We start from the raw sequence: 20,951 nt of genomic DNA on the forward strand, positions 1-20,951 counted from the left end.
TTAAGCAATAGATCCTAGCCTTTCTTTCCCCACTGCCAAACTGCAGGTGCATAAGTCTAGAAAACCTTTAAAATATGTTCCAACACACATCCTTAAAACATGATTAAGGGGGTTAAGAAAGCCCAATATAACCTTTGTAGCAGGGATTATAATTCAATTAATTGTTTACAGTATTTGGTCTACAACTATGTTGTATCCAATACAAGCAAACAGAGGTACATAAGGGATCTCAATGAGAATTTAATTGCAGGGCTGTGAGTGGCATGTATATACATAATAGCGGACTGTTTTAATAAGCGATTCAATTTAAACAACAGAAAAAAACACGAGACACCTAGAGGCCACATGTTCGCTTCTGCCTGGAAGTCTCTGAAAAAAAACCTCATAAATCAACAGATAGTTTTCAGATTAATCCCTGTGACATCTTTTAGTACCAGAACGAGCCCCCACGTGGGGAGTCCGCATAAATTGCATCTTGTTGGAGGGGATTGGACAACATATCCATGATTGTCAGGAGGATGGAACACAGTATGTACACTCATCTCTCGCTATTGGCTGTCTTTAATGGACGCTCCGCCTTCTGACCACACACCATTGGCTTTGAGGAGCCGGGAAGTTGTAGTTCTTTACAGCAGACGCACATCTGTAGTGCTTTTTATCGGCTAATATGAATTAAACTACACGTCCCGACGCCACGCTACGGACTCATATACTTTTGGTGAATATGTAATTGCGCTCGTACGACTGGTTGCTTCTAAATTTGGCTTCGCAGTGGCAGGCTGCTACAGTCGGTGAGGTGGTCTCTCCGCCGGTACCGTGTGAGGATGTGAGCATTCACGGAGGCTGTAGGAAAATAGCTGATAAATGCGTGACGACGGGACGCCGTGGAAAAGCACAGTCGCGGACAAGCAAGGTCATGATGTGTCTAAAGTCGATGCTTTGTAGAGAAAATCTGAGAAAATAGAGGATTCGTTGTTAGTTCAGAGGGAGAATATCAAGCTTTGTGCGCGTAGAATAAACGCGCTGGAGATTTTGGGGAAGACTGAGACAACTCTTGCTTCGATTATCCCACTGAACGGACTTTTGAAACACTGTCTACAAAAATGACGTCCAGCCAAAGGTCCAAGGATGTTTCCACTCTTCACGGAACCTGCACATAGCCTGCAAACCGACTGACCTTTTACGCACAGGAAAAGATCAGTGCTCACACAATTTGTTTTCTTGTTTATGTGGATGAACTTTACAATACATTTGAAATGATTCGAGATCTGAGCAAGATGTATCCCCCGGCACGGCATCCGGTAAGTAGCTGAGGCACTATGTCAAAGTATGTTCAGATTAACAGCCGCGCGCCTGATGCGTAATCAGTTGATATCAAGTTCCCATGCCACTGCGCGCTCGCACGGACAATTGCGCTCATTGTCAAACTGCTGCAGCTGCATGTGTCTGTGAGTGTGCGTGGGTTAACGTGCAAAGAGACTGAGTGAAACCAAAAGGCCATCCGTATCACAGAGGCCTTTTGTCATCTACAGCCAATTCCCTTTGTGTGTGTGTGTGTGTGTGTGTATATGCCATAACACTGAACTTTGGTGGCTCAGTTCTTCCTCTCTCTCTCTCTATCTCTTCCCCCCCCCACGCTGATTGGTTTGGGTTGAGGTCCTCCACCAGCCGGGACAGCCGTTAAAGTTCACTGTCACCGAGTCCTGCGACCGGATCAAGGAGGAGTTCCACTTCCTACAAGCCCAGTACCACAGGTGAGTTTGGATGTAGCATGACATTAACATGGAAACATCTGCTCATCAGCAAAAAAAATAGTGACGAAAAATACTAATAAACATTCCAACTTTGCATCGGGCTGAAAGGAGGTAAGAGGTAGAGGAAAATTGGCTCTATGTGTTATTCTATGTCCAAATTAGAGCGGCAGTGATTAATCAATAAATGATGGGCATTTTCAAATGAGCCATTGAAAAAATCTGTAGATCTGTCAATAATTAAAAATAAACGTTAGTTTAAAAAAAGGGTAATTTTTGTGATGTTGACTTCCCTTGCACCCCAAATCACACAGTATGTGACCAAAAGTTTTCGGGATGATGCAATGACATGAAATACAAGACGGAAACTGATTTTTTATTTGATTTAGAAATAAAACATTCTTAGTTTGAGGTAAATATCCATGTGGAGTTCCCATGAAGTGATTCTACTCAAAGCCCTCAGTTGAACCAACATGCTGGGACAACTCGCTAGGTCCATCTATCCCTGGTGTCTAACCACAGGTAAACCACATCAACCTTGGTATGCACATCTTTCTCTGCAAATGCAAGTGGTGTGAAATACTTTTTTACTCGACATGATGAAGTGTGAAATACATTGCTCGGGGGCAGAACCATAAGCACGATACCAATGCATAGTAATCGCCCACCTCTGGCCTCCTCCTAAGTATTACCCAGTCACCTGGTGAATAAAAGGAAGTACGGGTTGGTCTGATATACACATTAAATACATCTTTATTTTCTTTGGAGATATTTCCTTGTATGTATGTCAGGCTTTACTTAGAAGGAAGTAAAATGTCTTCTTTATTTGATTTCAGACCTTTGTCAAAGTAATTGTCCAATCTCTAATTACATTTAATATAATTTTTAATATCTTGAAAAGCTTTTTGAAATTCGTATTGTGTAAACAAAAACAACTAAATACTGTCAGAAATGCATCACCATCAAGCTCAAATAAAGGTTTATGTTAACATATTGAAGATCCAAAAGTTTTAATGTCCTAGTGCCAAAAGTATTCAGGTGATTTTATAATGTATGTTATGGTCACATGCACAAAAGTTTCTATTTGGCACATCAGCGTCCTAATTTTACCTTGTAACATTGTATACCTGCCAATTTTCTCATAAATGACATTTACAAAAGCTTCCTGTGACATGTGGAGGCTTTCCAGTAACAGACAACAATTGAAAGAGTCAAGCTTTTGTGTAACCACAGTTGTGAAATGGATCCTAATTATCTGGTTGCTTTTTTGTTGATGGTGCAGTTTGAGCATCCACTCACACTGTAAAGAATATATGATAAAGTTTGTGTGGTCGTTTATTGATCCATTAATTACTGCACTGCTTTGCTGAGTAAGTGTCTGTGCAGAGGAAACTGGGGTTATCCAAGCAACTCTTTTTTTTTTCTTAGTTTCTTTGTTGCACTTAAATTTAGAAATGCAAATGCAAAGTAACAGGATGTAGTCACAGGCTCAGTATTATGCATTTAGCAACTCCAATTTTCATATTTTGTGAATTTGTTTCATGTGAGAAAACATGTAAGGTATCATGTAAAATATCATCAATTAAAGTTATAGGATACCAGGTGTTTTGTGTTTAAAAGAAATAAAAAACATGTGTGTTTGTGTATGGGATGCTGTGTGTTTAATTTATGTAATTCACTAACAACATCTCCGCTTCACAGTCTGAAATTGGAGTGTGAGAAACTGGCCAGTGAGAAAACTGAGATGCAGAGACACTATGTCATGGTGAGTCTTGTATACTGTGAGTGTGTGTGTCTGTGCTTGTGTGTGTGTGTTTGTGTGTGTTTGTTTGTGTGTGTGTGTGTGTTTGTTTAATTGTCTGTGTGCGTGCATGAATCAGTATTTCTGGCGTGTGCAAAAAGTCGAAGAGAAAAGTCATGTTTGTTTGACCTTACTTTGATCGTTATTTTTTTTAGTACTACGAAATGTCATACGGACTCAACATCGAGATGCACAAGCAGGTAGGAAACCTTTTACTTGAATGTAAAAAAGGAGTAAAAACTAATTCAAACCCCACTTTAGTAGGTGTCAAAGGAATGCAGATGATATATAAATAAGATGAGAACTTGAGTTTTCCTTACACCAGTTTTAAAGTTAGATTTTGAAATCTTTTAAAACTGAATGTTGATGATGCTGAATGATGAATGCCAATGATTTTCTTGTGTATGTCCAGTTTGGACATGTCATGTATCACATTCAAGCTCCAGTGCTAAGAATCAGATTTCTCTAAAGATAATTACCCACGGTTGTTTGAAAAACCCAAAAGGTTGTTTAACACTTTTTAAAAAGGTAGTTCCAGAAGAAGAAAAAACTCTTCTAAGCATCTAGATCAACACAACTATTTTTTTTTTTTTTTAATGAGATTTATCAAACAACAAACAACTCTGTTTCTTAGACCAAACAAAGATGGGATCTTCAGGAAATGACAAATCTCTGTGCAATGATTTGTGAAACGTAAACCCAAATAATAATACTAAAAGATAAAAGTACAATCAGTATTGATATACATTGATGTTTTTTTCCAATAATTTTTACTTTCACAAAATAATGCATTGATTTTTTGCTTGTCTTTTATAAAAAGAGCCGTTTCCGGCTAACTATATCAGGGATCAAAGTCAGAAATTGAGAAACAGGGTTAAAGATAGAAGAGTCTTTTGAAGATTCTGGAAATACCTCCAGCACAGCGGCCATTTTTCGCAAAAAAGCTTCTGGGTTTTTCAGAGATTGCCAGGTAATAATTTTGAGAAAAACTGGATCCTTAGCTGTGACTTGAATGTAATTGAAAAACATGAGAAGTACATGAGAAGTCGTTGAGTGGATGCCTGGAGCTTTCAAAAATCCGAAAATCATCCCAGAATATACATTAAAGGTGTTACATTTTATGATGGAAAAAGGGATTTACAGGGTAAAAACAACAGTTTTGGTTGCCTTGTCCCGTTGAATTGTAATCCACATGTGAACAATGATTTTATCAGTTTAATTGAATGAGAAAATGAGCTGAAAAATGACTCGAGTGAATGTGAATTTGGCCTTTAACGAGCCTTTACATTACTGCTGCTTTTTTTAAACGCAGAAGGTCATTAGCATAAATGTCTGTGTTAACCACACATCAGCTGCCAGGCTAAATGGGCCCCAGCTAACCAGCTACACAATCATTTCCAGAGAAATGGTGTGTGTAGTGTGTGTGTATTTGTGAGTATGAGAGAAAGTGATGTATGCTCGGCCTTTGTTTTGCTGTGTGTGTGGTTTTCCGTTTGTGTATATCTGTACGGCATTTACTTAGCTTTATGTGTGTGTATGTGTGTGTGTGTGTGTGCGTGTTGTTGGGTATCTGTATAACAGCCTGTATGTATACTGTACATGTTTACTTAGTATGTGTGTGTGCTTCGGTGCATTTGTCTATTCACACTGTAATCGTTTATTTAGTTGTGTATATACTATTTGTGTATCCATGTCTGTGGTGCATGTGCTCATATATTGTAGACCTTTACTCGGGTGTTTGTGTGTGTTGGTCTTTGTTTCTGTTGTAATGTTTGTGTGTGTTCGGAGCTTTTTACTGGCACACTAATCAGGAGGTATGGGTTGTCCACTATAAATCCTGCTGGGGGGGGCTGGGTCCCATTAAGGCAGTCAGTCTCCTCTACCAAGCGAATTTCTAATATTGCTTGTTTAGCATTTTCTGAGGGTAATAGGCCCATTGATTTTTGGCTCTGCTCTGTTTTATTTACACGGAAGGGCTCTGGTGCCCTCGTTAAAGAGAGATTGACTCATGGATAGAGGAGAGCATGGGCGGGAAGGCGGAGAGGAGGGTACGAGGGTTGTAGAGCATGGGACTGAGCTGCGAGAGGACAGCTAATCAATTGCAAATTAGCGAGGCTGAAAGAGAAATAAAGCAAGCGAAGGATGGGGAGAAAAAGGAAGGCGGGGGGAGGAAAAAGTGGTGAAAGAAGGAAGTAATAAGACGTTTTGATACTGAAGACTGGCAGTGTTTTCAACAAGGTCTGACAACTCATTTTACAGCAGCGGATAGGGAGCCATTTCTTTCATTTCGAGGATTTTGGTCACGTAATGTCTTACTTCTAGAAAATGCATTTAGGTGAAAAGCACGTTGAAACCTTTGAATTACACGATTTGAAATGACAGTCTTATAATTGTTTCGTCATATTTTCTGATTGTTTACGAACGTAAAACTTTTATGTATATTTATTTTGCAATGCAACCTTAGTCTCAACAGTGAAATTGGAATTCATGCAACTTTCACATCACTCCGGATTGACATTCGTCACAATTCTGCACTGACAGGAGTCACTTACGCAATGATCCCCCCCCCTCCTGGCTCCAACTTTGCATCCATACACTTCTGTATAGAAGCAGCAGCCATTGCTTCACTAAAAGCCACAATTAAAAAGGTTGCTTTCATACTCCTCATCCACGCCTCATCGTCATCTGCTCAAGGATATGCTTGCTTCCACTGCACAACAACTAATAAAGGAAACAGTCAACCACAAATCAAGGTATCAGCACTATTGACCCTGTCAGGAGAAAGAGAGATTTTAAACTTTAATAAGGTGCAAAAAAAATGCATCATTTACGTTATGCACAAATTATCCAGCTTGAGCTGTTTGTAGCCTGTCTGCATAGCGCCCTTTGTTGTTGTTTTGTCTCTGTCCATCTCTGTCTATCTAATGGTGTCTTAAACACACACACACACACACACACACACACACACACAGTCGCAAGGGAATACAGTCTTTATATGGTGGGTTCCATTAGGTGTATTAGCTGGTGGTGAAAAGTGGTGCTGATGTGGTGCTTACAAAGCTCCAGGGGAGATGGACATTTGATCTTTTATCTGACCCAATCTGACTCCAGAGCTCCTGCCTGATCCAATTTCTTTGTTATTAGGAGTTAAAGTGAGAGTATTTGAGCTGTTTTTTATTATTTTGAGCAACATCTTTGGTGATAAGTGTTTTTTGCTGGGCCATCCTGTTATCACAAAGAGATCACTGTAATCCAAGAAGCTAAAAGATACCAAGTAGGTGCTTTTAGGTAAATATTGAAAGCATATTTAGTGGCATGTTCTGCAGGAGCCCTTATCCTGTTTATAAAAGTCAAAGGCTATGTTGAATAACACCATTTAGTGCATGTTGGGGGCAAACCAGTCAGACCCCTCACATTTAAAATGTTTATTATAACATGGTGTTTGGAGGCCACTCCGACTTCATCACTCCCCGCAGTATGGGTTTTAATGAGGGAGGAGTGATGTTAAAGTAACTTCCCCCCTGGTCGGAGCCTGCAGGTGGATGCTGGGGTGCTGGTGGTAGTTAACAGTGGACAGGTTCGGGGGAAGCAGCAACATTGACAAGGGAGATGAAAAGTTGTGCAGCATAAATAGAGCGTCAAATTGAAGTGTGGTGTTGGGTAAATGATAGTTTGACAGTGAGGCATGTCACTCGTGTGTACTCAGTGCAACTCGAGTTGGCCGCCTGAACTAGCTCGCAGGCGGCACCCCATATGTTGGATGTTGTACAACTTTTGCTCACTGATTTTTCTCTTTTTGAACTGGAGCAACATTTTTTCCAGTGACTCACACAGAGGGTCAAAGATATATTCAGCGCACATGATCTCGCCCCTGAGGTTACTGGGATTTATGTGACCACAGAGTAGTCTGATCTAGCAATATGCTCCATGGATCCACCTGAGTTTGAGTCCTAACCTTAGAGGACTCTCTGGCAAGTCTTTTTTAGTTATTTATTCTCTGTCATGATGGTGACAGGTCCAGGTCGAAGCCAAGGCCTGCTTGCTGCAGGAAAAAAATCTCTACGTTTACACAAACCACAGCACACTTTTTGAGTAAAAAGTAGCCCTGCTTTTTTGTTTTGGTCTCTGTAGTGTGAACAGACGTGTGGGCCAAACAGGCTGACATCCCCTGGACTCTGGCCGACAGTCCCAATTGTCTGCTATTGATGTAAAATGTCACCTGAAATTGGTTGGGTTGCCTCATGGTAAGGCATCTCCAATTCCTTTTTGGCTCCAGTGCTTTTGTTTCCTTTTCTGCGCTATGTACACCTCAGGGTCAACCCTTCAAAATGAATCAATTGAAGGTTGTAGTTGTAGTTGTAAGTAGAGATCTGCATTTTACAGCTTAAGAGTCCTTATTTTTATACTCCTGTGTTTGTCCGACAGGCAGTGTTGAAACTATTGATTATTATCAGTTAATCTGTTTAATATTTTCTTGATTTATCCGTGAATCGGTTGTTCCACAAAAAAGTAAAAATCCCCCAAAGATAATCGGTTTAATGTCATAGAGGACTAGGACTACCAGCAAATATCCACATGTGAGAATCCAGAGCCTGTGAACTATTTCACTTTTTTACTTAAAATATGACTTAACTAAATTTCTGTTGAACTGCTAACCTTTTCAGCTCTAAATTCTATGTGTTTTACAAGCAGTTGTTTTCTAGAAAACTTCATTAATGTGTGGGGGGAGGGGTGAGGGAGGGATAAATACAAAACTCAACAATGTTTTGCCAGCCAATAACAAAAAGAATGAAAATCCCATCCGTTTCTTTCCTCATTTAGGGTCAGCTATCTATTGGCCCTAAAATGCCCCCCAAATACTTCAAAATCAATAAAAATACTTATAAAGCCAACTTTGGGAGCTTGATAGGTGAGGATCTAATTGACGCGTTGCCTAGCAGCCCTCTTATGTCCAAGCAGATGTGACAACATCTCATACAGCTCGGACTTAACCTTCTGAAGCTGTCTGCTATCCATTCACTTTGTCCCTAAATGTCCATTTCCATAAGCTTGAACAGAGGAAGCAGTTATGTTATTCATTCACTTCTACAGTGCAGATACTGAATGCGGCCTCCTTTACCTTCAACACATCACACTACCTTGAGCAAGCCACTTAAACTCCAATTAACTAATACAGCAGTTTCTCAGAGGCTAATATGTACTGGGCAGCTCCCTAGTGTGTGTGATTGTGGAACAGAACCAAGCTGAAAAAGGGCATGTGTGCACAGCAAGTGTTCCCTGGATAAACGTTAAATATAAAAAGAAACTGTCAGTGTTTTAGGTTGTCTGTGGGAGTGGGAGCAGCTGCAGCACAGTGGTAATCACAGGTAAGTTGAACTGCAACCCTCTCTCAAGTTTCCCATGCATCTGCTTGACAGTAAATGGCTCCCTGAGTCTGATAACTGGTGCTCAGACATCCTGTGTCTTAAAAAATACATTTTTAAGATCTACATTAGTGATTGCCTTTGAAGTCTTGTCCTAAAAGCTCAGTACAACACTCATAATAAAAACACATCATCAGAAATAATGAGAGCCCTTGAATGTCAACAATGTTTTAGGGAGCATAGTAAGATAGTTTTCAGTAAGTGAATCGTCAAGTGTGAACATTGACTGAATCAATGTACCCAGTGGAAGCTCTTCAGTGCATTGGCCCTTGTACAGAGGGTAGAAGACTCAGCTTATACTCAGTAATGCTATTGCCCTTATGTTTGGCTCTTCTGTCTGTCTGCTGTCTGTCTGAGGAGAAAACAACATCATTTTCTTTAGCTTCTCTTCTATTCTGCAGCATCTACTCTTAACCGGCAAAACCTTCTCCTACTGCTTCTTTGGCAGATTACACATCTTCTGCCTGAGCAAAGATAACATCAGACATGTAAAAGTCAACTTTCAGCCCTGGACTGCTGATCTGTAACACTGAACACGTCCAAAGTTTTAGACATTATATATACTGTATATGAAAAAAACGTTATTTATATATGGCACTGTGTGCACTTAAAATGCGGCTGGAAGGGCTTGTCATTTATGACATTTGTGTTTGTATTAAGACAGATCATCTCGATTTCTGGCAAAATCTGAAATCTGCTGTCTTGTAGATCTCCAGTGTACACCTGGAATGATTAATCTAATAGTGAACTGACAGAAAATGTATGGAGCTCAGAAGTACAGTAATTGCCAAAAGAGGTTCCAAATACTTTGAATAGGATCTCATCAGGGCCTGGAAATTTCCCTCTTTACAGTCCACTCATTGCAGATTAATAATAACTGTATACATTGCAAACAGAGATGGCAAGTGATGAGAAGTACTCACTTTCCGTACTTCAGTAGAAGTACAGATACTTGTGTTAAAAAATACTGTGGCAAAAGTGGAAGTACTGATTAAACTTCGTTACTCAAGTAAAAGTAACAAAGTACAGGCTTGGAAATTTACTTAAAGTATAAAAAAGTAAAAGTAGCCTTTCAAATGACAACTATTTTTTTATGCAAAGCTACCTGGATCACACAAATGTTACCAGAAAGCACTCTGAGGAACTTCAGTGGACATGGAGAACACAGGCTTTATATGGCAATGGCTACATTTTAAATGTATGTCTGCCAATAGACCTAAAACATAACATATATGATTATTCTGACAGAAACTGGGACTCCAGGTTAATACAATTCTGACTCATTAGCAAGCTATGCATTCAGTTGTGATTCTGTGAAAATTCACAGATCCAGTTTCTATTTTTATATTCCCCTCTACATGTATGGGTGTGTGCTTAAATGAAGCTTCTGGAAAGAAAATAAAGGATTAAAATATGAATGACTAAACAGACATTAATGAAGAAGTTCCCTCAGCACATTGGCCAGGAGTCCTTCTTGATGCCTACTGTCTCAAACATATCTCTCAGATAAGGCAGAGGATGATGGGGATGTTTTGCTGCATGTCTGCCGGATCTCTGTTTTCTTCATTTTAATTCATGTCGCCATCCATACAATGTGCTAACATCGGCGCCATCAAGCCGCAATGATTTGCTGTGAATTAATGCAGAAAGCCGAATCTGTTGAGTTGTCTTAGTTGTGTGTAAAATGCAACGTACAGTAGATAAATTCCCATCCATTTAGATTGAATATGGTTTTGATGATGTAAACAATAATAACAATAACTTCAGTAAAATGAGGTGAAAGTTGAGGACTAGATTAGGACAGTAATAAAGCTGATTCTGGTTTCCAACTTAGTGTGTCTGTTAAAACACGGACGGAGACAACTTCTCTCTAGCTAAGTTTCCATCCACTTGTCAATTGAATTGCCGTATCTGACTGTTGATGCTTCATTAAGATCAACGTGCAACCTAGCTAACAGGTGAAGAACACACCAGAATCACTAACTAACTTACTTTAAATGTGCAAGAACTATAGACCAATAACAGGCTTAAGTGAACTGACAACATAAGTTAAATGACTTACAGTTCTCAAAGATGCACACACACAATCTCAGCTGATTATCCTCCAGACAGCTTGAAACCAGACCTTTCCCAGGGGATTGTATTGAGTCAATAGTAGTCCTGAATTCACACAGTTTTAGTTTTAGAGCTGGAAACCTGCTAGGTTTGCTGCCATTAAAACAATACTTGTGTCTGGTTCTGTCCTCAGCAGGTCATTCAACTCTAGCAACCTGCGACTAATCTCTAACTGTATTTGAATACCTCTTTTTGAGTCTTTTCCAAATAAGTCTTTATGGGTGGTTAGACTACAGAAATAGACAACCCTTGACAATGATTCATGAAAAACTGCACTGTAAACCTTTGATGTACCGTACATTTACACCTAAAATCTCAGAGTATCTTACTGTCTAAATGTTATACAAGATCATACTGTAAATGGCTATGAATTCTTGGAGAAAATAATATTATGGCATCATTTTCGAATGTTTCAGATTACAGGTATTTAACTATAAATACCAATGCATCTTGGGCAAATTAAGGAACATTAGCTACTATAAATTCAAATACCTGTAAATACTTCTGTTTTTCAGCCATCTGCACCTAAACTGTTTCTGTTTTTTTTTTGCCTGCTCCTGTGTTTTGACTTTTTACCTGAGGCCCGTTACTACAAAGCATGATGTGGGCTTCAACCATTCTAATAGCATGTTGTTTGACCTCTTTCGAGAAAAGTCTTGTTTTATATATATATATATATATATATATATATGTATGTATTTAATCTTAAAAGAAAGAAAGTGCTGTTTATCTATGTGTTCTATTAAGTGTGTGCTTTTGTGCAAGTCTGTGTCTTTTTCTGTGTTTGTGTTTAGATTTAAGTTGCACTACTAGCACTCCCTTTGGGACAGGGGATCAGGCAATTTCCTGTAAAAAATCCTACCTGATGTGGAGAGAGAGAGAGAGAGAGAGAGAGAGAGAGAGAGAGAGAGAGAGAGATGTATAATCTTTAAAAGCCAACCCTTGGGTTCAGTAAAAACATCTGATGAATACAGAGAAGGTTGTGGAGGTGTGTATCTGCTTGTGCCTGTGTGCATATGGTTGTGTTTATGTGTACCATCCTACCACAGTGTTGCCGGTGCGTCTGTCTGAAGGCTTTGTATCAGTGCTCTCATGGCCTCCGGGGCTTCTGTTACTACTGATACCAGAGCAAAGTTCCCTCTGTCAAGGTTACGAAACAAGCCCTCGACATGTAGCTTCTTTTGCATTTGTGTTGGACCAAGAGGAATCATCTCAGTCCATGATGGCTTTTTCATTAGTTGGCTCTTAATTTAGCCAGTTAAATCGACAGAAATTTCCCATTTTTCTGTAGCTGACTGCTCAAGTGGGCTCTTCTCTATGTGCTCCTCCAAATTCTCAGGAGGACAAACCCTGGGTTTATATTTACAAATCATCCATTAGTCTGATGTTGATTGATGCTCAGAGTGCAGCAGAAGAATGACTTTCCAGAGATACTGAAGGATTAGTGGCACGGACCAATACTGGATTTTTCGAGGCTGATACTGACATGGATTTCTGTGAGTTTAAAAAATCAGACACAGGTGGTTCAATCGTTGTGAAGTTGGCACTAAATCTTGCTCACAAAAATGCCTCTCTAATATTGAAGTCACAAATTTTGTCAATGAAGTGATACTTGTTCCACTTACACGCATTAACATGTTTCTATTGAAATGTGCTTCTGTGACATACTAGCTACTAGCCTAACATACTCTGTTTATGATCAGGTTGCATTATGGGTAATGTAGGCACCAGGTTTTGACAAGGAAGAAGAATGCATGGAATAAATAGCAGGCAATCTGTGCTTAAAACAACCGCATTGTTCTCTGTTTCTGGATTTTGCTGAACAGATTTGTTGAATACCATCTGACATCTCTTAAAACCTTTGGTTTTCCTGCTTGAGTCAATTGATTTGGCTTATGTGTGTTTATGCTGCTCAGTGTGTGTATACACATTGATGGATAGAAAAGAAGAAAGCAACAGCATTATTTCATGGCCAATGATGCAATGCTCTTGAATGATGATTACAAGGGTGTGCTCAATGAGTGCATTCATGAGTATTTGCAAACTAGATGTGGATTACTGTTGTTGTAAATGTGTTTGTGAAAATGGGTTGTGTTGACTTAAACACCTGGTTATCAAGATTAGGTAAACCACCTTGAGGAATGTTTGTCTCTTAATCTTAATCACATTAAGATATTGACCTTTAACCAGGGCAGCAACTAATGATTATTTTACCTATCAATTCATCTATTGATTATTCTTGCAATTTATTATATCTTTTAGTCTATAAAATGTCAGGAAGTATTCTTAAAAAGGCATTATGAAATCTTACAGAGCACACGTGTCTTTGGATTGCTTATTCTTTCAGCAAATATCACATGTGAGAGGCAAAAAACAGATTTTGGCATTGAGTTTGATTAATTGATTTGATTATCAATAGTTGCCAATTCATTTTCTGTCCATCGACTCATTTACTACTCATCTAATTATTTTAGCAGTAGCTTTAACCTGAAAAGGTCATACGGATCATAAAATGTAACTAATTCACACCCTCGTTAACACCTAAACAACCTCATTTTCGGTTGAAGTCCAAATAATTTGTCAATAGTCAGACTTTTAACACTCAATAATAATAAAGCCTCAGACAGCAGTCTCTCTCTCTTTTATGTTTTGGTGACATTGGTGTTAAGCACTCATTACTGTGCTGCCTGTGCACTGCATGTTCCAGAGATCCTCGTTAAAACACACAGTGTGGGTGGTACTTTGATGTGTTTTATCTTGCTTTTTTCCACAGATGAACTTTGAATTCCTGGTGGTTTTTGCTCTTTTCATGGCCATTGCTGCAAACAGCAAAACATTCTGTGTTACTCATTAAAACGCATTGTGTGTTTCCTTTAGGTCTAACAAACAGGTCAGGTGCATTCTCTTGCTCATAAAACATTTGCAAAGTTTGACTTCCTGTGATCCAGAAGATTTTGCTTGCCAAAGACCCATCAGAGAGTGTTTATAAAGTAAAAGCTTACAATAACTGAGAATGCGTCAAATTACTACAGTTTCATATTACTCGCCTTTTTTGCTGTGGGCTATTACTTTAATTTAACACTCATCACATTGACTTGATGCGAGCATTTATAGGTCATGTGAAGAGGGTGACACCTTGTCCGTTGGTGAATTGATGTGCCCACCTCTCTGTCTTTCAGGCGGAGATCGTCAAACGGCTGAACGCAATCTGCGCCCAAGTCATTCCCTTCCTCTCTCAAGAGGTAAGACTCGAAAGTGCCTGTCGCTGTGAGTTAAGATGGAGGAGGGTGAGAGAGAGAGAGAGAGAGGCGGAGGAAGTAAGACAGATAGGGCCCATAGAAGAAGGAGAAGTGTGTGGTGGATTATGAGGCAAAACAGACAGATATGGACACATGCATGCATACACACAACCATGCACACGCGCACACACACACACACACACACACACATACACAGATTATCCTGGGCTAATCCTCCCTGCTCGGGATAGGCAGATATGCACTGAACTTATTAAATGTCTCCCACTAACATATGCAGGAGCCAGCGGCGGAGTGTTTATGTGTGAGAAAATTATTTGTGTCATTGTGTGTGTGTGTGTGTGTGTGTCTGTGTGTGGGTGTTTGTAAGTGTGTGTGTGTGTGTGTGTGTGTTTAGCTGGTTAATCCTTTCTCTGGAGGAGTTGAAAGTGGTGTGTGTGTGTGTGTGTGTGTGTGTGTGTGTGTGTGTGTGTGTGTGTGTGTCTGTGTGTGTGTCTGTGTCTGTGTGTCTGTGTTTGAGGGGTGGGAACAGCAGCAAGGAGTGACTGTGGACTCCAAAGCTCTCCTCCAGATTAGCCATGGATTAGGAGGGTTTAGGGTGGATTAGGAATAATGGCATTAGACTGTGGAGCTGCTACACAGCCCTGAGGCCCACAGAGAGGGGAGGCAGGGAGAGGAAACGGTTTTTACTGCTTTGTTTTGATGCCCAGACTTGTTTACTGGGTGTGCATATGAAATGTAACACAATCATATTGTTATTGTGCACCAAATCAAGTCGGCTGTGAATTGCGAGAGCTCTTTGTTTTTATTTTGTCATTTTCTGATATTGTTCCTTAACGCAGTTTGGGCATTTCTTTGACAGCAGCTTTGTTGTCCCTAATAGGATAATGTATCAGCCAAGCTACTCCAGTCAAGTAGTTTTTTTTAACATTATCAGAAATAAAATAAGATTCCCTATGTGGTTATTTTGTATATACTATTTATTATTTATCAGAAAACATGATGCATATCGTTATCCAGTTAACCCTCACAGTCAACGATGCACTTCCTTGGGTCCTCAGGAATACACCCACTCAGTGTGACGACAATCAGATGAGCCGACAGACAGACTGCTTCCAGTTTAGTTAGATTTTGCCTAATTCATATAATTGTGCATGTATAAATATGATTGGTTCCCACACCTTATAAATACAGAATTAGGGGCTCATCCCAGAGTAAATAAACTGTCTAGCAACTAAAGTTGCTACTGAGGTCATGGGTCACAGTCTTGCTATGCTCATTCTTTGACCAGGTATTTCTTGACTTACAGTAAATCATGATTTTTCTAAATACTGCATTTTATTGAGGCAAAGGTATATGTTCATGTCCATTTGTCCTCAGCAAGTATTAATGGAGTTAAATAAAGTACTGTTTTGTTATCGGTGCCAAAACTCAATTACTACGGTGGCACCGGTATTATTAAATTATTTTTTTTTAAACAAACCCAACCTTAGATCTGGCATAATTCAGCTGGACTGATCCAATAATTTTGGTTATTTCGTCTGTTTAAATGACAAACTAGCTATTTTTTTGAATGTATCTAATTGTTATCTTACTTTTATGTGAATGTATTGTTTTTTTTAATGATTGTGGAAAACCTCTGATATGTATTTCCCTTGCAACCGTGTAACAGTGTCTATCCCAGGGCAATAATTATAAGAATTATTGATTACAGTTTAGAAGCTATTTGCCAGTATTCGTCAAACTGATGGAGCTTTGATCTTTGTGTGTGAGTCACGTTCAGGCAGGTTAGACTCTGCAGCGGTGATGCTGAACTCGATGGTCAGGTTCATTTTCACACTGGATAAGCTCTTTCATCTCTGCCCTACTTTGATGTTTTGCGTTCCTGGATGAATCGTCTGGATCTGTGTTTCTCGCTCTGTACCCTTTGAATGACTTTGGCCTGTGAACTGTCTGTCTCTCTTTGGCATCTGTCTCTTTCTCTCGTCTGTTTTCTCTCTGTGTTGAAGTTTTTGCAGTTTTGAGATGTGTGGGCAGAAAACAGACAAAGTTATGGTTATAGCTGCTGTGCCTTAAACGTGTTGATTGAAAAAAAGAAGGATGGAAAATGTTTCACTAGCCTAAAAGTGAAACATCATCTCCAGCGCAGAGAACATAATTATATGCACACTGGGCTTCTCCATAAGATATTGTCGGTGTTTATATGTTTGGCCACTTGCACTACTGTATATTTTGGACGCATCAGCAAACAAGGATCTTGAATCGTCTCTTTGGACCTCCACTTGTTTGGTTTTTAAATTCTGCAATTCCCCAATGACAGAATTAACTGGCCTGTGCAAGTTACACTTGACCAACTAGTACACCCCAATTAGCTGCTCATTTTTTTAATCCACTGAGTTTTAATGAACACACTGGTGAGTATCAAATTTTGAGGTGGAGCTTTTGTTTTTCAAATAAAGATCAGTGATAACTCAGATGTGTTCCAGCTTCTTGTCTGATGGCATTTTAACTGGATCTAGCTCAAGGTACCATAAGAAACTGTTGCTAACTGCACATTTATGGCTGGTTTAATGAGATTTACAACAGTTTGTCAGGTTTTATGATCAGTGCATTGCTGATTGCCGTGTAATACGTCACACCAGATATGTAAAGGATCACTTTTATGCGAGTCTTTTTTGATCTACTCCATCACCATCTACGTTCATACCAGAGAATTGCGTAGGAGGAATTAATTTATTGTTGTAGTTCCTCCTGTTTGTCCATAGAGGTCATAATCTTCATAATCCCTTTTTAAAAATCCAACAGATCTTCTCTCCTCCTTCTCAGTTGCTGCTTCAATTCACTATCTCTGATTGTCTCTGTCTGTCTGTCCCTCTCCCAGCATCAGCAGCAGGTTGTGCAGGCGGTGGAGCGGGCCAAGCAGGTCACCATGGCTGAACTCAACGCCATCATAGGAGTAGGTGTATTGCACACATGTACACACACAAACACACGCTAGCATGCACGCACGCACGCACGGACACACACACACACACACACACACACACACACACACCCACAAACAAAGTCACAAGGGAATACAGTCTTTAGATGCTGTAAGACAGATGTAACAGAGATAATTATGTAACTGCTAGAAGAGAAATAGATAAATGCAACAACAAAGTTTTATTTCTACCTTATTCGTTTGTACATTGGTCAATGCTTAGCTTTAAAGAGACTTTGTTATAATCCTGGGTCAGCTTTTAACTAATTTCACATTGTGAAAATAGGCCTTATAATATGTATTCTTTGATGTTTCCAAAAAGCACCTGTTAATTGCTGCAGTGGGTTAAGAGCCATGGATTTACATCGGCATGGTAGATATTATTAGACGGTTTTATTTTATAACAGATTAGAAGTACTTGTGTATATGTCGGCCGACAGGTCGGCCTACAGAAATACCAAAGATACTCTATGAATAAGGTGATTTGGACACAGTGTCAAAAATTTGTGCATCATCTTAACCAAATCTTATGTTATGTTTAAATACATTTATGAGATCCTTTTGAAAACAACAACAAACAAATTTAAGCTAAGAATATAAATTTAAGAACCTTTGATCCAGTACTGTTCAGGCTTTTAATGTTTAAGCTATCATGTGGTGCTCCTAATGTTTTTTGCTTCCTTTGCACTTTGCTTATTTTGTCCCCCAGTTCTTCCTGTTTGTCTCACCATCCCAGCTTCTTTTTCTTTGAACATGCAGACTGCTTCACGTCAAAATGCAGCATTAAACTAATCATTATTTCTGTGTGTGGTTCAGCAGCAGCAGCTCCAGGCTCAGCACCTCTCCCACGGCCATGCCATCCCCATCCCACTCACGCCACACCCAGCGGGCCTTCAGCCCCCCCTGGCCCCAGGGGCCGGCACAGCCAGCCTGCTGGCTCTGTCCTCCGCCCTGAGCCACCAGCTGCCGCTCAAAGACGAGAGGAAACACCAAGACAACAACAACAGTGAACACCCGAGAGGTAAGGCCTGTCCTTGTGTGTGCGTACTGTAGGTGTTGATGTTTTTATGTCTGCAGTAAGTCTTAGCGTGCATTGCTGTTTTTTATGAGTTAAAAGGCCACATTGTGCAGTGTTTTTATTTTATTTGGTCACTTTATGCAATGCATTCACACAGACAACTCCATATAACATTTCTGTGCTGTCTGTTTTATGCTAAATGGGTTTTGTAGACATAAATACTGAAGCTTTTATCTTTTGTTCATTTAATGATCCCAGAATAATTTTTACATGTCTGGAATATTCAATCAAAGTTATGAATTATACCACCACTTGGCTTATACTTAGTTTTTAGTACTCGCAATGAATGAATGAAGAGCAGATAAAGCAATTAAAAATGTTTTGTCATTGTGCCATTTTAATTGGCCTAATAGGGAGCGATACACAACACCATGATGCCTCTTTCCTTTTGTACATGCAGAATGCCTCTAATTCTTCTGTGAGCTGACTTTGAACTAAAGCATTTAATTACAGTACATACAAATTGTGTGTGCGTGTGTGTGTGTGTAGCAACAGTGTGTGCCTGCTCTTAATTACCTTATTGCAGTATGACTGTGAGGGTTTTTACAGTGCAGTAGAGCAGTTAACCTTGGCCTGTAGCTGCAGTAAAGCTAACAGCTGCTAACTCAGGTAATACTTATCTGCATTAGGAGCCCAATCAATAATAATCCAATTCCTGTAGTTGCTTTGATTGGGTGTATATTTATTGCGTGTCTTTAGTCTAATGCATGCTGTTTAAAATTAGGTCTCTCTGTTGCCCGATTTAGTGTCATTTATGCAAACAGGGTGATCAAACTCAATTCTGACAGAGTACAGCAGTGTGATCATGTTTTTCCAATTTGTTTCCCATCATAACATTTCACTTTACATGCTGTAGGCTATTAGAAAAAAATAAACAAGAACAGTTAATGTACATTTTGCTTTAGGTGGCGTTAGTGATACCTCAGGTAACATCATTATTAAGCATAATCAGAATCAATAGCAATGGCAATCCATCATTAGCTGTATTGCTTTCTCTCTCTGTGAGGTTTCCATTATCTGTCTGTTTTTTCATGTGTCTATCTTTGCTCATGCAAAGATAGACACATGCGCTTGTTGCTGAGACATTAATTAGTTGTTTTATTTCTGTTTCCTGCCCTTCACCTCCTCAGACAGAGACTCCGTCAAGGTAAGTTCTTTATTTTATTTTCTCTGGTACATATGGATGTGTTGCTGTGCAGTCTCCTTTCTTATCACTATCCTAGCCTGAAGTTTTTTTTAAAATCAAGTGACAACCTACTGCCATCAACATTCCACACCAGATATCTTCATTTATTTCCATTCATAACACGCGTGCTTGTGTCTGAAGACTAATATTTGCTAGCATATGCAAAGAACATGAAGTGAGACTCTTATTTGATGCTTGTTAAAAACTGCGTCAAATATGAAGGAAAAAAATTCTTGGCATATACTTTTAATTACTTTTAATTCAAATATTTTTTGTGATGTTACAGAATGTTCAGGAAAAACATACAATTAGAGAGCAGCATTGTGTATTAACCCGTTCTGCATATCTTTAAAAGAGTTTTAGATTAATTGTTTTTAGATGAATATATAGCTACATTATGTACTTCAATATAAAACATATAATTATAAACGTACAAATATCACATAAAAAAGTTTAATTATTAAAGACATTTAAAAGTGGCTTATCATTTTAATATTAATAATGATCATACTACTATACTGTAGACTATACTATACTGCCTTCATTTCTCTATCACATTAGTATCCTCTGATACATAAACCCTCCCCCACAAAAAACAATTAATGGAGACAGGAGAAGAAGACAGAACAAGTTGTTGAAAAAAATAGAAAAGCTAACGTCTGACTAGTGAAGAAAGGATGGGGCAAAAAGAGGCAGTTCAGCAGAGCAACATTATATCCAGCACTTGTAGTAATTAGTCCCTTAAGCTGAGCTATTTTTCTCCCAAGGCAAACATTTGGTTTGTTGAATACTCAATGAGCAGATTAGTTGTGGGTGTTCGGAGGAAGTGGAGGCAAGAGGAATGTTTAATATGTTATCTCCTACCTCCCATGTAGTATAACGTCTTTACACACACACACACACACACACACACACACACACACACACACACACACACACACACACACACACACACACACACACACACACACACACTGTGAGTGAGTCAGAAATCAGTGGTAAAGATAGAGAGACCAGAATGATGAATGCCTTTCATTAGCACCCTGTGAAAACACACCCAGCCAAAAGTCACTTCATGAAACCAATAAGCCCCTTGTCAGTGGTCTACAGTTGCCTTGGCAACAGTCCACAGGGTACAGTGTGTGTGAATTGCATGAACATCTGTGCCTTAATGTCCTTGGTGTTAGCACCTTACACACTTATAAAGGTTTGTGGGTGCAGATGTACAGTACATGTGTGTCTTCATGTGTCCCCCTCAACTGGCTCCTTTCGATGCGAAGAAGCAGTGGCTGTACTCTGAGCTCCTCACGGAGGACTGTGCTTCTTACCCTATCTCAAAGGGAGATGCCAGCCACCC

General features: G+C 39.4%; 1 protein-coding gene across 3 annotated transcripts in view; it reads left to right on the plus strand.

Annotated features, from left to right (window-relative positions):
* Positions 1–646: 646 nt before the first annotated feature.
* LOC117944226 (transducin-like enhancer protein 4) overlaps positions 647–20,951 on the plus strand; it is a 33,507-nt gene continuing 13,202 nt past the window's right edge. Inside the window, exons 1-8 of one of the 3 annotated variants that reach the window (XM_034870839.1) lie at positions 647–1,301; positions 1,669–1,754; positions 3,453–3,516; positions 3,708–3,752; positions 14,270–14,332; positions 17,229–17,303; positions 18,147–18,351; positions 19,539–19,555. In XM_034870839.1, the coding sequence (XP_034726730.1) occupies positions 1,257–1,301; positions 1,669–1,754; positions 3,453–3,516; positions 3,708–3,752; positions 14,270–14,332; positions 17,229–17,303; positions 18,147–18,351; positions 19,539–19,555 (600 nt within the window). In that variant the 5' untranslated portion in view covers positions 647–1,256. Of the gene's footprint in view, positions 1,302–1,668; positions 1,755–3,452; positions 3,517–3,707; positions 3,753–14,269; positions 14,333–14,966; positions 15,071–17,228; positions 17,304–18,146; positions 18,352–19,538; positions 19,556–20,951 lie in introns of those variants that run through there. The other 2 variants (XM_034870840.1, XM_034870841.1) reach the window with 2 other exon arrangements.

Source organism: Etheostoma cragini, chromosome 5, assembly GCF_013103735.1.
Source record: "Etheostoma cragini isolate CJK2018 chromosome 5, CSU_Ecrag_1.0, whole genome shotgun sequence".
In the NCBI taxonomy this organism is placed as follows: Eukaryota; Metazoa; Chordata; class Actinopteri; order Perciformes; family Percidae; genus Etheostoma; species Etheostoma cragini.